Source organism: Oryza brachyantha, chromosome 1, assembly GCF_000231095.2.
Source record: "Oryza brachyantha chromosome 1, ObraRS2, whole genome shotgun sequence".
Classification (NCBI taxonomy): domain Eukaryota; kingdom Viridiplantae; phylum Streptophyta; class Magnoliopsida; order Poales; family Poaceae; genus Oryza; species Oryza brachyantha.
The window spans coordinates 12,721,533-12,735,669 of NC_023163.2; the positions used below are offsets into that span (position 1 = coordinate 12,721,533).

The 14,137-nt window shown below is 44.3% G+C and overlaps 1 protein-coding gene across 1 annotated transcript; it reads left to right on the forward strand.

Moving 5' to 3' along the window:
- The first annotated feature begins 7,438 nt into the window (after positions 1-7,438).
- Positions 7,439-12,620, forward strand: LOC102717759 (exosome complex component RRP4 homolog). Its single transcript, XM_006645856.3, has 7 exons — positions 7,439-8,000; positions 8,104-8,205; positions 8,900-8,945; positions 9,323-9,412; positions 10,110-10,175; positions 11,310-11,378; positions 11,801-12,620. Exons 1-7 carry the CDS (start codon positions 7,846-7,848, stop codon positions 12,230-12,232), a joined length of 960 nt encoding a protein of 319 aa, XP_006645919.1. The 5' UTR covers positions 7,439-7,845; the 3' UTR covers positions 12,233-12,620.
- The last annotated feature ends 1,517 nt before the right edge of the window (positions 12,621-14,137 follow it).

Below are 14,137 nucleotides of genomic sequence, written 5' to 3' on the forward strand. Positions count from 1 at the left end.
TGGTTTAAGAGCTGTTGTAGCACTTGCTAATGTTGCTGCTGCTATTGTTGCATTTGCTGCATCATCCAAGAGAGCATTTGGGTTTGGCTAGCAAGAATCTGAGCGAGTGACGGGTTCTCTGTTGGAGGCGGTGGGGGCGGTCCTCCGGTACTGGACTGGTCGGTGTCACGATTGTCGTTGCGAGTGTTCACCATCTGCAGGGGCGGGAGGGAACAGAAAGAAGAAAAAGAAACGGCTATGCAAACAGGGGCTTTATTTAATTAATGAACTGTAATTGTCTTGCTTAAGAAACACACTTAAAAACCACACAACTCCTGACGGTATAACCATAACCCCACTACTGCTATGGTTCACCACTAGCCCCAAGCGAAGCAAACCTAACACACCAAAACTAGCACACAACGACTAAGAACGAAGCTACAGGTGACGTCTAGGGCGCGGAAGGAGAGCGACGATCGACGACAGGGGACGGATTTTCTTCCTTATCTTCGGAACGGCTCCTAGAGTTGCTGGGGAGACCATCTTCATCTTCACCAGAGGCGAACTCACTGCTGCTAGAGACGGTGACGGTCCCGTTGCTGTTCCTTGCTGCGTTGAAAGGGGAGACACCTTTCTCGGGCACTGGGGTCGGAGAGGTTGGTATCATCTGCATCAGTGGTCTTGGTTCGTCTAGGGCACCGGGGTAAGACTGAACTCTTGGCGGCCCGCGGGTTCGCTTTCTTGCCGTGGTGCGAAGCCTTGCACCACCGGGCTCTGGGAGTTCTTTAAGCCTGGCGTTCTCCTTCTTTAAACGATCGATCTCATCCTGCAGACGGATGATCTGAGTAAGCTTGGCGTCGTTCAAGGCCTTGGACGCTTCATGGAGGTCGTGATGCATCTAGTCAAGGCCCTGCAGCACTGTGCACATCCTACCGAAGGTAGGGTCTTGCTCACTCCGGGCAGACCGAAACCTACTGACCATGGAATTGAGTCCACGACCAGGGTGATACCGATAAGCCAAATGCCAAAACGTTAGGTCGTGCCTGGCCCTGAGCGTTGTCATCAAACTGTAAGCGGCCTCCTGGCAGGCATGCTCATGCGAGCCTCCGGCTCCTTCTGCTTCCAAGTTAGGGAGGTAACCGGGGATTCCATGTAGCTCCATTCTGACACGGTGGGGAAACTCGCCTTCAAGAGGTTGGATCGTGGTGTACTCTAGCTCATAGGGGTATCCTGCCGTGAACGAGACTCTTGCCAACTCTGCCACGAATCCAGCCATTCCAAGTCCACGATGATCCAAGGGGTGGTTGGCCATCTAAAGAACACAAGGATTTGGAATCAATAGATGCAAAATTTTGTTTCAAGATAAATAAATCATAAAAGAAACAAAGTAAATAAAGTTTTACCCGTAAATCGGTTTACTCACGCTTTTCAACCAAAGGGGTTTTGGTCTTTTTAAATGACTCACGCTTTTGAAAAGCACTAATCCATTTTCAAAGCACTCTAACTTTCGCAAACGATGCACAAACATAAAAAGTAGAGGGCTCTTAGGGTTTCCATTGGGCTGATCCTACGGTTAAAGGTGGCTCTGATACCAACTTGTCACGCCTAGAAATTTCTCACACGAATTTCTGAACTTAATTGTGTATTAAAATTCCTGTCCAGGACCAGCCAGGGTACACAAAAAGACAATGTTGATTACATAACCATCGTTCTTAGAAACAACTGAAAATAACACTTATTCTAACGAAAATGGAGCGGAAAGAAAGGTAGACTAGCTCCAGCGGGTACGGCTCCAGTCCACAGGCAAAGCTTCGACGGTAGACCAGCTCACTCCTGAGAGTCTTCTCCACCAGACTCAACTTCTAACTCTGAAGGGGGAAATTAAGCAAGGCTGAGTACAAACCACCGTACTCAACAAGTAACACGGATAAGAGGGCAATAAATGATGCATAGGGATTATCAAAGGCGGGCTAGGGTTAGTTGCAATAAAGTAGCGGTTAAACAAATAACAGAGATTAAAATGAATAAAGGTAATTGAATACAGTAAAGGATAAGTAAATAATAGTTGTAAAATACCACAACACTATGCAACGTTACACCACGTTGCGACAGGCCCCAACCACTACTCAACGTTACACCACGTTACAGTAGTCCCGAGTGAGAACCAGTTTACTCAAGTTATTAAAGGTTCACTAATCACAGTGAAGCTGGGAGTTCGCCCGTAACCGTGGGCACGGCTATTCGAATAGATTATACTCTGATCAGAGGTGTACTACTGTACCCACAAGACACGACTCCACTACACTTCAACATGCGCCAACATACCACCATGGTATACCGAAAAGGAGACCGTGATAGGACCCGACACACAACCTCCCTATTTAATCGCACCGCACTTCAGGTTTCACCCCCTCCTTTACACCAAGTCGGGCAGTCCCCTCTTGTGCCTTGGTAGATCCGGAAGCAGCAGAGGCTTTCGTTACACCACGATTGCCCGTCCATACTCCATCACGCTCACCCTTGCCTTGGTACGTTGAATAGGGACAAGCTAGATTACGAGTCTCACCGTTGCCATTCTGGCTTGTGGTTAGTACGTGTAGGACTTCTAGGGTTTCCTGAGAACCGGTCCTTAATTGCCATGGGCACGACTCTCAAAACCATGCACCCACAGCCCACCATAAGCAATATTTTAGTTGACATTAACCCGAACCGGGTAATGAAACAATATTACAGCTATTCAGAACTAAGCATGATTATTAAATGATACCATGAGCTACTTGTTCTAAGCACGGCTAAGCATTAACCTAGGCCTAACTCTAATCAAGTTACCCCTGGTCCGTCATGAATAAAGTTGGAGAAACAACGGCATAATAATAAGGTTTACCCGAAAAATAAAATACAGTAAACACTTTAATTAAAACAATGCATATTTGAATAAAGAAAGCGAGGAATTTGCAATAACGGGTTCAATATGATCAAAGATGAGTGCCACTTGCCTTGCTCTGGCCCCTAGGGAACTTCGGCGACGATCTCGAAGTAAACCGGCTCTTCGGCGGGGTCCGAATCTAAGCGACAAAGCACAAAAATAAATAAAACAGGCACAAACTCTACTGAAACAGCAAAAGAAAGTTTTTTTGATGGATTCTTGACAATTTTATGAATTTAATGAAATTTGAATAGACCTAAACGGAGACCAGATGAATTACTTATGAATTGTAGAATTTTTCTGGGTTTTTAACTAAACAGAAAAGTCGTAAATCAATTATTGCGCAATTAATAGGGCTGCTGACGTCAGCGAGGAGAGAGGAGGCGCTGACGGGTGGGGTCCAGCTGTCGGTGGGAGAGAGGGGAGGATGAGGGGCTGACAGGTGGGGCCCGTCAGTCAGAGGGAGGGAGAGAGCAGGGGAGCGGGGAGATTAGCTCGGCCGACGGCGGCAGCCGGCGGCTCGACAGCGGCGGCGCACGGTGACGGCGCGCGACACGGTGGTGACGGCGCGACGGCGACGACCGGCGTCCGGCGACGGCGCACGGCGACGACCGAGACGGCGGCGCACGCGGTGCAGCCGGGCAAAGCGGCGGCGACGGACTAGCGTGGCGACGATGACCAGGCGAAGAGCGCGAGCGCGTACGGGCGCGGGTGGCGGCGGCTTGACGACAGCGTCGCGAAGGCGACGACGACAGCAACGGGCGGCGACGACGACGAGCACCGCACACGTCCGGCGACGGCGTGCGGCTCGGTGGCGGTCGGCCGGGAAGGAAAAGAGAGAGGGGAGGAGGAAGGAGGCGCTCACCGGCGGCGACGACGGTGCGGGTGAGTCGGCGAGGTCGAGGCGGAGGTGGTGATGCGATATAGTCAGAAAATACTATATCGGCGCGGGCGCAGTCGCTGACAGGTGGGCCCCGCCTGTCAGCGGCGCAAAGGCGGAGGGAGGCGGCGCGGACTTCGCGGTCGAGCGCGGGCGCGCGAGCTGGGCCGAGGCAGCCCGGCCGGGAGGGAGGAGGCGCGCGTGCGGGAGGGAGCGGGAGGCGGCCGGTCGGCTGGGCCGGCCTGGAGGGCGAGGTGGGCTGGCTCGGTTGGGCCGGCCCGAGAAGGAGGAGAGGAAAAAGAAAAAGGAAAAAGAAAATGGTGGGGAGGAAAATTGGACTTCGGCCCAATTTGAGAAGGGAAAAAGAAAAGAAAAAGGAGGGAAAAAGGAAAACCCCACTTTTGCCGAGTTTTAAATTAATTTGTTTGGCCAAATTTTATACTTCTGCAATTTGAGTTTAAATCCAGTTAATTAATTTGCGAACCTCGATTTAATTAAATTAGGTTCTTTTAGAGGGATTTTTTCTGAGTTAATTAAGCCAATTGTTATTTACGGATTTCTTTTTACGATTTTAGGCTTAGGACAAAACTCCGGGTGTGACACCATAAGATAGGTGTAGTGTGAAATCCCCATAAACCTCGCCAGCATGGGCCTGCCGACGATGGCGTGGTACGTGGTTTCGAAGTCAGCGACTTCAAAGCAGATGCTCTCTGTCTGGTAATTATCCTTTGTGCCAAAGGTTACCGAAAGAGTGATCTGCCCGAGTGGTGTAGCCGACATCCCTGGAATGACCCGTGGAAAGGCACATTGCTCGAGTGTAGCTCCGACCTCAGGATCTTCATGTCATCGAGCGTTTTGGCGAAGAGGATGTTGAGAGCGCTTCCGCCGTTAATGAGCACCCGCTTTAGCTTGACGCTCTTGATGATTGGAGCTAGCACCAGTGGGTACCGTCCCGGGTAAGCCACTCGGTCGGGGTGATCCGAGTGGTCGAACGTGATCGAGACTTCCAACCAACGCAGGTACTGGGGGACATCTACTGTTGTGGTGTTTATCTCCCTTGATGTGAGCTTCTGCTTACACTTCGACTCGTATGTGACCGGGCTACCGAATATATGGTTTAGCTCGGCTTGTGGGTCCTGGAAGTCGTCGTCCTTCTTGTCGGCAGGTTTTGTCTTGCTCGGTCCGGCGACTCCCAATTGGCCTTTGGCTAACTGTTCTGCGTAGTGACGCATGACAAAGCAGTCGGTCCAGCTGGGAAGACTTGAGGTGGTAGGGGCACTTGTTGTCCATGACCTTATCGTAGTTTGACATTTTCGGACACTAGATCGGCTGTCGTTCCGCGACGACAACCAGCTCCTCTAGCTTGCGTTTTCGCGAGTCCGAGTCCATCTTGTGCTCCTTTTCCTTTCCTTTGTTGGACAGTTGTCCCTTCTCTTCATGCTTGTCTCCCTGCGAGGCGGACACCGCGTCGGCGGCTGCTGCGTAGGAGTTAGCCATATTGCAGAGGTCCTTGACAGTAGTCGGCTCCTTCCTAGTGAATTTTGCAATGAATGGCTCATCGCGTACACCTTTTCGGAAGGCAACGATGACCACGTCATCTTTGATGTTGGGGATGGAGTTGCGGACCTCTGAGAACCGTTTAATGTAGGCCCACAGGGACTCGCTTTTCCTTTGTTGGACTTGTTACAGATCGTACTTTGTCCTTGGTCTTTCGTATGTGCCCTGGAAATTTTCTATGAACCGGTCGCGAAGCTCTGCCCATGAATCAATAGACCGTTTAGGAAGCCCCGACAACCAATGTCTAGCCGAATCGTCCAGGGCGACTGGTAGGTAGTTGGCCATAGCCTTGGTGTCACCTCCTGCTGCTCGGATGGCCATGGAGTACACCGTGAGCCAAGCTTTCGGGTCGGTGGAGCCATCGTACTTCTTTATATTAGTAGGCTTGAAACCAGTTGACCAAGTCAGTTGACATAAATTCTTGGTGAACGTCGGAACGTCGTCTGTCACATCAATGTCAGAGCTCTCGGGTGACCAATGCCTAGACGCCTGGCTATGACTGCGGTGCTCCCAGTCACGGTGACGGCTGTCCCGACGGGCGTGGCGTCGGTTTTTGATCTTGTGATGGAGGTCGACGGAATCCTCTTGGTTGAGGCGTTGCTTCTCGGCCCTAAGATCTTGGCGCTGCTGGTCCAGTCGACGGATTTCGTCGTCGATGCGGCGTTGCCTTTCGACAGTATCTCTTCTTTGCGCCGAGTCGGGAGAGTGCCGGCGCGACCTATTTTCGGTAGGCTGCCGAGAACCAATAGGCCGCCTAGAACGTTCATCTTAGATCTAGGCAATTTAGACGATTGAACCTCTAAACGAGCCGCTAGTGTACCTGACGTGCGCTGAAGCGAATGTTGGATCGCAGCAATGGTTACCATAGCTTTGATCTTGTTTATGGTTTCCACCATGGGTAGATCTTGCTGCGGGGATCATGTCGCCGAGTAGATCAGCGGCCGCACGAACGTTCTATTGGGGCGTCTTAAAGACGACGTGCCCCTCGACTTAGGTTTGGAGTAGGTTACACTGCATTTTCTGAGATTGGATCTGCAGCTCGGTGTGTGATCGTGTCGCACGATGATCCCTCTCCTCTCGTTCTGGGCGTTCTTTCTCATCTTGGAGTCGGCGCTCCTGAGCAAGTCGGGCCGCCTCCTCCTCCTAACGCATGCCTTCAGAGGTGTCCAAAGGCGGCTTGGCGGTGGCGAAGGCCTCTCTTGGTGGCATGAAACTTTCGGTGCTGCTACGAGCCTCAGAAGTACCGACCAAAGGAGCCGGTGCTACCGCGAGGTTGGTCTCCAACTCCATCGGGGCGATGTCTTGAGCAGCCCGTCGGTCGGCCAACTTAGGAGAAGACATCTCAATATCATGCGACCCAGATTGGATCTGGGTTTGATCTAATGCCTTCATGTCGGGCTCGAACCGACAAACCTTTTTGTCAGAGTCGGAGGAGCTCGAGTCGGTGTACGAGAGTGCACTGAATTGATCGGTTTGAAGCCGGATGTCGCCGAACTTGAAAGTCGAACCCGGCAAAAACTTCCTCTTCATGATGTTGGAGTTGAAGTCCATCGAGCTTCACTAAAAAGAACCTCAGAGAGAAAAAAAATAGCGCACCCCTACCTGGCGCGCCAACTGTCGACGATTGATGTCGGCAATAAACTTATAGGGTGGCTATTGGGCTTGGAACTCGATGGGTAAGATGAAGAAGAAGGAGACGATTTACCCAGGCTCAAGCTCTCGACTGTACAAGATAATACCTTACTCCTATTTGACGATCGTATTGCGTAGATGAATCTCCGTGCCCTCAAAGGGGTGTCCCGTACCACCTTATATAGTGGGGGTGGGTTACAGATATAGCAGAATTCTAATCTAACAAGACTAAGATCTATCCTACTTCGGTTACAATTCGGATCCGAAGTACACGGCATGCAATCCGGTACGTACCCATTCCTATTCAGTACCCCTTTGACCGTACGTACTCGTGTGGTCTTCGGATACCCCTACTACAGGTATCACACAATGAGTTACATACTCATATTAAAAAATAATAAGTTATATTTCTTTAATGACCATGAAGCTTAGGTTGAAAGGTTTTTATGTTCTGATTAATATTCGTAACTGTATTCGTTTCGATTCGTATTCACCTCGTATTTATATTTGATGATATTCGATTATGTTTTCATATCGGAGTTTCCGATTCTGATTTTGAGTTTCCTGTTTTGATTTTGATTAAAAAAATATAAAAACGAATATGCTAAACCCAATAGAACTAGTTTTCGACCGTTTGATCCCTACCCTGAGGCTCCGGTCCCCCTCCCACTCTCCAGTGACACCGCACCTCGAAACCCTTGGGCCCCCTTGCCTAATCGCCACCGTGTTCCTTGAGACCGGCAGAACCCTCCAGGATTTGGGCAAGTTTCGCTAGGGTTTGTTGTTGCTGATATTCTCCCCTTCGGCGGCGCCACCCTTTACTACTTCGCTCTCTCTGCCTACCCGTGTGCTCGCAAGGCCCCGGGGTGCCATGAGAGACCTCCAACTCTCGCTGAACCAGACCCAGAAGGTCCGCCTCGATGCCGCGCTCCACGAGCTACAGACCATCGCCCCAGCCAGCACGTCCGCCGCTGCCGTCTCCGTCGCAGATACCATCCCCGTCAACGACGAGGACAACATTCTCAAGTGAACAAACACTTCCTCCCCTCCTAATCTTGTATTCCCTTTGGTGTGTTTCGTACGTAGTACGGCTTGGACTGATTGGGTTCTCGTCCCTCTGTGCTCGCAGGGGGCATGGGACGTCGGACCAGGACGGGGAGGTGGTGGCGACGCTGTGCGGCGTGGTTGAGCGGGTCAACAAGCTGGTCTACGTGCGCACACTTAGGGCAAGGTACTCGCTCTCCTCCATCGGATTTACTGCCGTATGACAGTATCGATTTCCATTGATTTTGTCCATTTTCTTATGGATCTTGAAAAGCTGTTCATTTTTGTGCTCCTTCATTGGATAACTCTGGCAAAACAGTGGTATTTTCCCTGGAGGTTTTCTTACAGGACTTGTTTCGTTAAATGATCTAAGGGTTAAATCAGTAGATTTAGTGGGGTTGATGTAGATGTACTGATGGATACAGGATGGAGATTTTCAGTTTCAAAGCACTCAAGGTACTTTGAAGTTTTAAGAAATTAATCATATACTGTGCTGCAGCTGGGAATTGTTCTGAGCTTGTAATTTTCACCGGATCAAACTGTAGATTTTTTTTCGGTTGTGGAAATGACCGGTATTAGTCATTACAACCTTTTGAATTAATTGAGTTTTCTTCATGGTAGGGATATACTTTGAATTAGAGAAGGGATATACTTTGAATTGTAGTACTTTACAACGTACTGTGTTCTGCCACCCAAATACAATGTCCGAGCTGCTTTTTTTACTACAATGTGGTTTCTGATGTTGAATGTCTGGCCAATCTGATTATAAGAATACTGTGTTTGTTTGTATGATTTCTATTGGTGGAGAGGAAGTGAGGGGTGGGAGCTTCATCTGAACGAGCTTGTCAAAGCTTAGTTCATTTTCTCTCTTACCTTTTCAGGTATAAGCCAGAGGTTGGTGATATCATAGTTGGTCGTGTTATTGAGGTATTGACAATTGTGCTTTACGCCACCCTTTGGACATTCTTTGTATGATTTGTCTTAGGAATGTGTTACATGCCTAGTTATCGTTTTATTGATAATAAAATCGTGAGTTTTTTGCATTTGATTATATTTAGGTAAACATTGCTGATATATTAATTTGTTTATACTTTAAACTGTCCTGATAGTATGTGCATAGATTGGAGTCACCCTATGTTCGATAATACTATTCTGGTTAAATGACCATCTTGAATGACCAGTGTGTTTGGTAAATCTGGTAGCTATTGTTATCTTATTATCATGCCAGTTCAACAATCAACATCCATGTACTGCAAATATATTGAACAAAAGATAAATAACCTACTGTGTTTTTTTCCCTCAAGCTTGCACCTAAACGCTGGAGGTTGGAGATAAATTTTAGCCAAGATGCTGTTTTGATGCTTTCCTCTATGAATTTACCTGATGGAATTCAGGTACGGTTTTCTTCTCTTTGCATCTTATAGGCTTATAATATCCAAAGTTTGTGGATGTCAGATGGCCAGACACAGATACATTGTTCTGTTATACCAGTCTGGAAGATAAATACTGAGTAGTACTACATCAAAGGATATTTCACGACTTCAACATCGTTGAAGCACCTTTTCTAGTATTTTTAAATATGTTAAACATTGAATTCATTGAAAGCTATTTTGTTTCACATGGAAGTCTAACCTCTGCATTGTTGAAAGATGACTATTCCATTTAAAATTTTGAATTCTCCCTACAAAGAAAAGTATTCTATTTCATTTAACCTAGAGTTATAAAGATAGAAGCACTCTCAAGATCAGCATTGTAATTGAATAATATACCTGGAGTACTCAACCAATTTGGCGATTTGCATGTAAATTACCAGAGAAAAAATACAAGTGTGAAGAAACATGGTGACATGTGTGCTAGTGCATCAGGGTCCATACTGTATGCGCTAGTGTTAGTCTAGGTGGGTGTTGATTGAATAGATGGCACTATAGAACACTTTTGGAAATTATACACTATACAAACAGCTTACATGTTTTTGTCATGTTCAAAGAAACAAATGAACAAAATATACATATTAAGTATTACAGATTTCTTTATTTATTTTCTTGCTTTTAAGTATTCTAACTAATGCATATTTCCCTTCCCCACTATTAGAGAAGGAGAACTGCTGTTGATGAACTTAATATGCGGAGCATTTTTGAAGAAAACGATGTTATCTGTGTAAGTGTTTTACTTGCCCTTTCTCTCTGAAGGTAGAAGGATTAACTTGTTTGGTGCTAGAATTGATTTGTTTTTTATAGCGGGAATTGACTATTTGCCACTCAATAAATGTGTACTTGGGTATCTTCCACTCCTTAGAAGGTAAATGATAATGTGCCTCTCAATAGATACACATAACTAATGATCTGCAAAACCCCTTCTAAGTTGACCTGGAGGGATAGCATGAACAAAATGGTGAAAGTGGAAAATCAAGTATACATGTGTATTTAGCAGCCAGTTATCAGTTACTTTCTGTTGAGTCGTAAATCCAGCGCCCCTATTGAGTGCCAATTTAACCTGCCCATTTAAATGTACTCAATTCGTCATCTATCAAAACCATGTTTTACTAATGGTTTTATGGTAGCCGCCTTTTTAATTCTATTTCTTCTAGCAGCAAACTTTCATGAATAATGCATTAATTCAACAGGCAGTTCAACTTGGTACATTTTTTTAACACTATTTTTTCTTTAAATGCATTAATTAGTTCTGGATAATTTTTTTCTGCTCATGTTTGACATCTTTCCATTGATGGCAATTTTTAGCATAATAGGCAGCTATTGTCCCCTTGTTAATCAGATGCTGCACTTTAATAACTTATACTGTCCACGTCTGTCCCTTTTCCACTGTAATAGAAAATCACCTGGCAACATTGATTTTTCCCTGTTATCTGGAATCATTGGTTTTTGATGTTTATGAGTCTTTACACAAGCTTGCTATAGAAACTGCATTATGTTTCTTATTTACCTTTTCTGCACATATGCTGAATGGTCTGCGAGCATCATTCACTGTATTACAGCACAGGGTTCTATTGTTATAATTTATGTAAGCATTTGAGCACTTCATTTACTTGTCTGCAGGTACAAAAGGATATATCAATTAAGCATTTTCTATTTTGTTACCTTTTGTTTGGTTCTGATGTCAAGTTTCAATTTCCCTTCTCTCTATCTACTATTCTACTTCTACCACAGGGGCCTATCATATTTGAAATTGAATTTCTTGTTTATATAGTATTGTTTACATTTGGGCATTGATACTAGTTTTCCTTTTTGGATAACTTTTTAAATGACATCCTTCTTTCATGGAATTAATTACCAGGCTGAAGTTCGTGGTTTCCAACATGATGGATCTCTGCACCTACAAGCGCGGAGTCAAAAGTATGGAAAGGTAGATGCCAGAACAACCACTCTGTGAACTATTATTATTTTCCAGTGCCCTGATAATGAAGATTATGTTGCCTTAAATTATGAATGTGTTCCATTTAAATGTCCACTGCTGCTATGCGTGCAGTAGTTTGATATTTATATTCCAAGCAAGCAAAGAAGGTTTATATATAGTTCAGGAACATACAATGTAATGAAAGTTCTAACTAGTTAAGCAACATATAATATATGCAAAGGAGATTTATATCTAGTTCAAGCAGGAATGTGTTTTTAAGTCTTGACACCTAGTTTTCCTCAAGTTGATAATGATGTTAGTTTGGTAGTTCAAGTGTGACTGCTTTAGTTACACAATTGCCTTTTCAATTCAAAAGATATTACATTCAACACTAGATTGTTACTGTTTCTTGTTCTGATCTTATTTTGCAGCTTGAGAGGGGTCAACTGCTCATAGTACCTGCATACTTGGTAAAACGACGGAAGCAGCATTTCCACCACCTTGAACAATATGATGCTGACTTGATTCTTGGTTGTAATGGATTCATCTGGGTTGGCGAGCATGTTGTGGTTGGTCAAAACATTAATATTATGGAAGATAAGCCAAGTTTGAGTGCTGAAGTGGAGAATTTCACACCACTAGAAACGAGGAGACATATTTGCCGGCTTGGCAATGCTGTGCGTGTGCTTTCAGCTCTGGGATTCACTTTAACCGCCGAACTGATAATTGAGACTGCTGAAGCAAGTGTATCATCAAATTTTGAGATAAACGACATGCTTGGGGCTGAATTTTATGTCCAGACAGCACAGAGAGAGGCCAAACGTCGAGCTGATCTGTTGAGAAAGAAAAGTGGAACTATGTAAAAATCTGCTGATCCTGGCATTTAGAGCAGCAGTGTTTGGTCAGTACAAGGTTTCGAAGCGTGGACGGGAAGAAAGAGCATGATCAGTGCTACCGTAGTACTCTCACTTGGAGAACCAGCTGTGTTTAGATCACGGAGCATCCTCCGCGACATGGTTGTGCATGCATTTGATTAATAGAGCATGCGAGAAATAACTAGATGCTGAGCTAGCTTCCAGAAGAGCCTTGATCTATGATCTATGTTAAATCACCGTTTTATTGATGTGCGGTTGACGCGTTTTTGTTGATTGCATTACCGCAAATTTTTTATGTTAAAGTTTTAGTAAACTATATCTCTGGCTTTGACAGTCAAAATGATGTTTGGATCAACCTTTTCACTCTCGTCTTTAGGGTTATTGATGAAAAAAAACAAACGGCATTTGAAACTGGAAAATAATTTGTAAATAAAACTTTTATATACATTTCCGTATCGAAAGCTAGAAAATAAAATCTTAAAATCTAGAAAATAAAATCTTAAAATCAAAGTTAGAAATTTAAATTTTGGTTATAACCCCCAACTCAAAAGATGGGGTTGTTTATCTTTTATAAGTTCCCTACCTTTGTTTTGATGGTGTAAAAGTGACGCATCGAATGATTGACTCGTGTCCTCTCGTCACTCAGTCCAGAGATTTTTGTACTTAGGCTGTGTTTCTTTTTTCTATATGGAGATGAAATATTATTTATTTTTGTAGTTATTTGGTTAAATTTTTTGTGTTAAAAAATTACAACACAGAATTGTTTAGCCGTTTGATAAAGGAATAATTAACTTTGGTAAATGGGCGTAAAACCAAGAGGCTAACAAAAAACTACACAGAACATGGTATTGTCGTGTTCTTTCTTGTGGACAGATTTTTTATTTTGATCTTATGGTAGCTATTCAATGCTATATATAATGGAATTACAAACTATATAGATAAAAATTTGCTTTATAAAGATGATTTATAAAGGTGAGATGATGAACTTGCATATAGAAATTACATAAAACGCAGTTTGGAAGCGTGTGGGCAAAAACTAAGAATAATCTATGATTAAAAAAACAAGACCAATTATTCAAGTTATATTATTCCTATTTTTTTCCTTGGCTTTTACGCTATATTCAGCAACTGCAGATGTCATCATCTTACATTTCTAAATTATATTTTCTACTATTAATTTCATTGTCTTTATACTATTAACTCATACAAAAAACGGTCACATTTATATACACAAAGGTTGCGTATCATGTGTTTCCAAAGTTTTATCGTACCAAGCTAAAAATATATGTTCACAACCCATGATGTCAATTCACTATCAAATACATAAATACCACGCCAGATGTATTTCTAAGGTTTTTCTCGTTGCTATGTTAACTAGCAGTAAATATAAGTTCGTGAGACAATATCAAATCACCCTATATGGATAGAAGTTACGTGAGGTGTTTCTAAATGTTTTCTCATTGCTAACATGTCAACTGGCATACAATAGAAAACATTATTACCATGTCAACTTGCAGAAATATAAGTTCGCTACACATGGTATCAACTCAAAGTTCGCTACACATGGTATCAACTCACTTCCTTGTGCTAAAAAAGTATGTGAGAGGTGATTCTAGAGTTCTGTTTGTTATCATGCCAACTGCGTGAAAAATAATTTCGCAATACCGGGTGTCAACTCACTCCAATATGCGTAAGAGTTACATGATATGTCTGATCATACCAATTGATGAAAGTGTACAATACATGGTGTCAACTTACTCCCATATGCAGAAAAGTTACGCGAGATGTGTTCGTAGTGTTTTACCATTGAAACTGGCGGATAGCACAAGTTTGTAACACATATCGTCAACAAACTCTTCTATGCACGGAAGTTATATTACATGTGCTTCTAGA

Coding starts and splice junctions, on each gene's coding strand:
- LOC102717759 (XM_006645856.3), top strand. CDS start 7,846: ATGAGAGACCTCCAACTCTCGCTGAACCAGACCCAGAAGGTCCGCCTC. Junction 8,946..9,322: donor TAGTTGGTCGTGTTATTGAG/GTATTGACAATT, acceptor TTTTCCCTCAAG/CTTGCACCTAAACGCTGGAG. Junction 9,413..10,109: donor ATTTACCTGATGGAATTCAG/GTACGGTTTTCT, acceptor CCCCACTATTAG/AGAAGGAGAACTGCTGTTGA.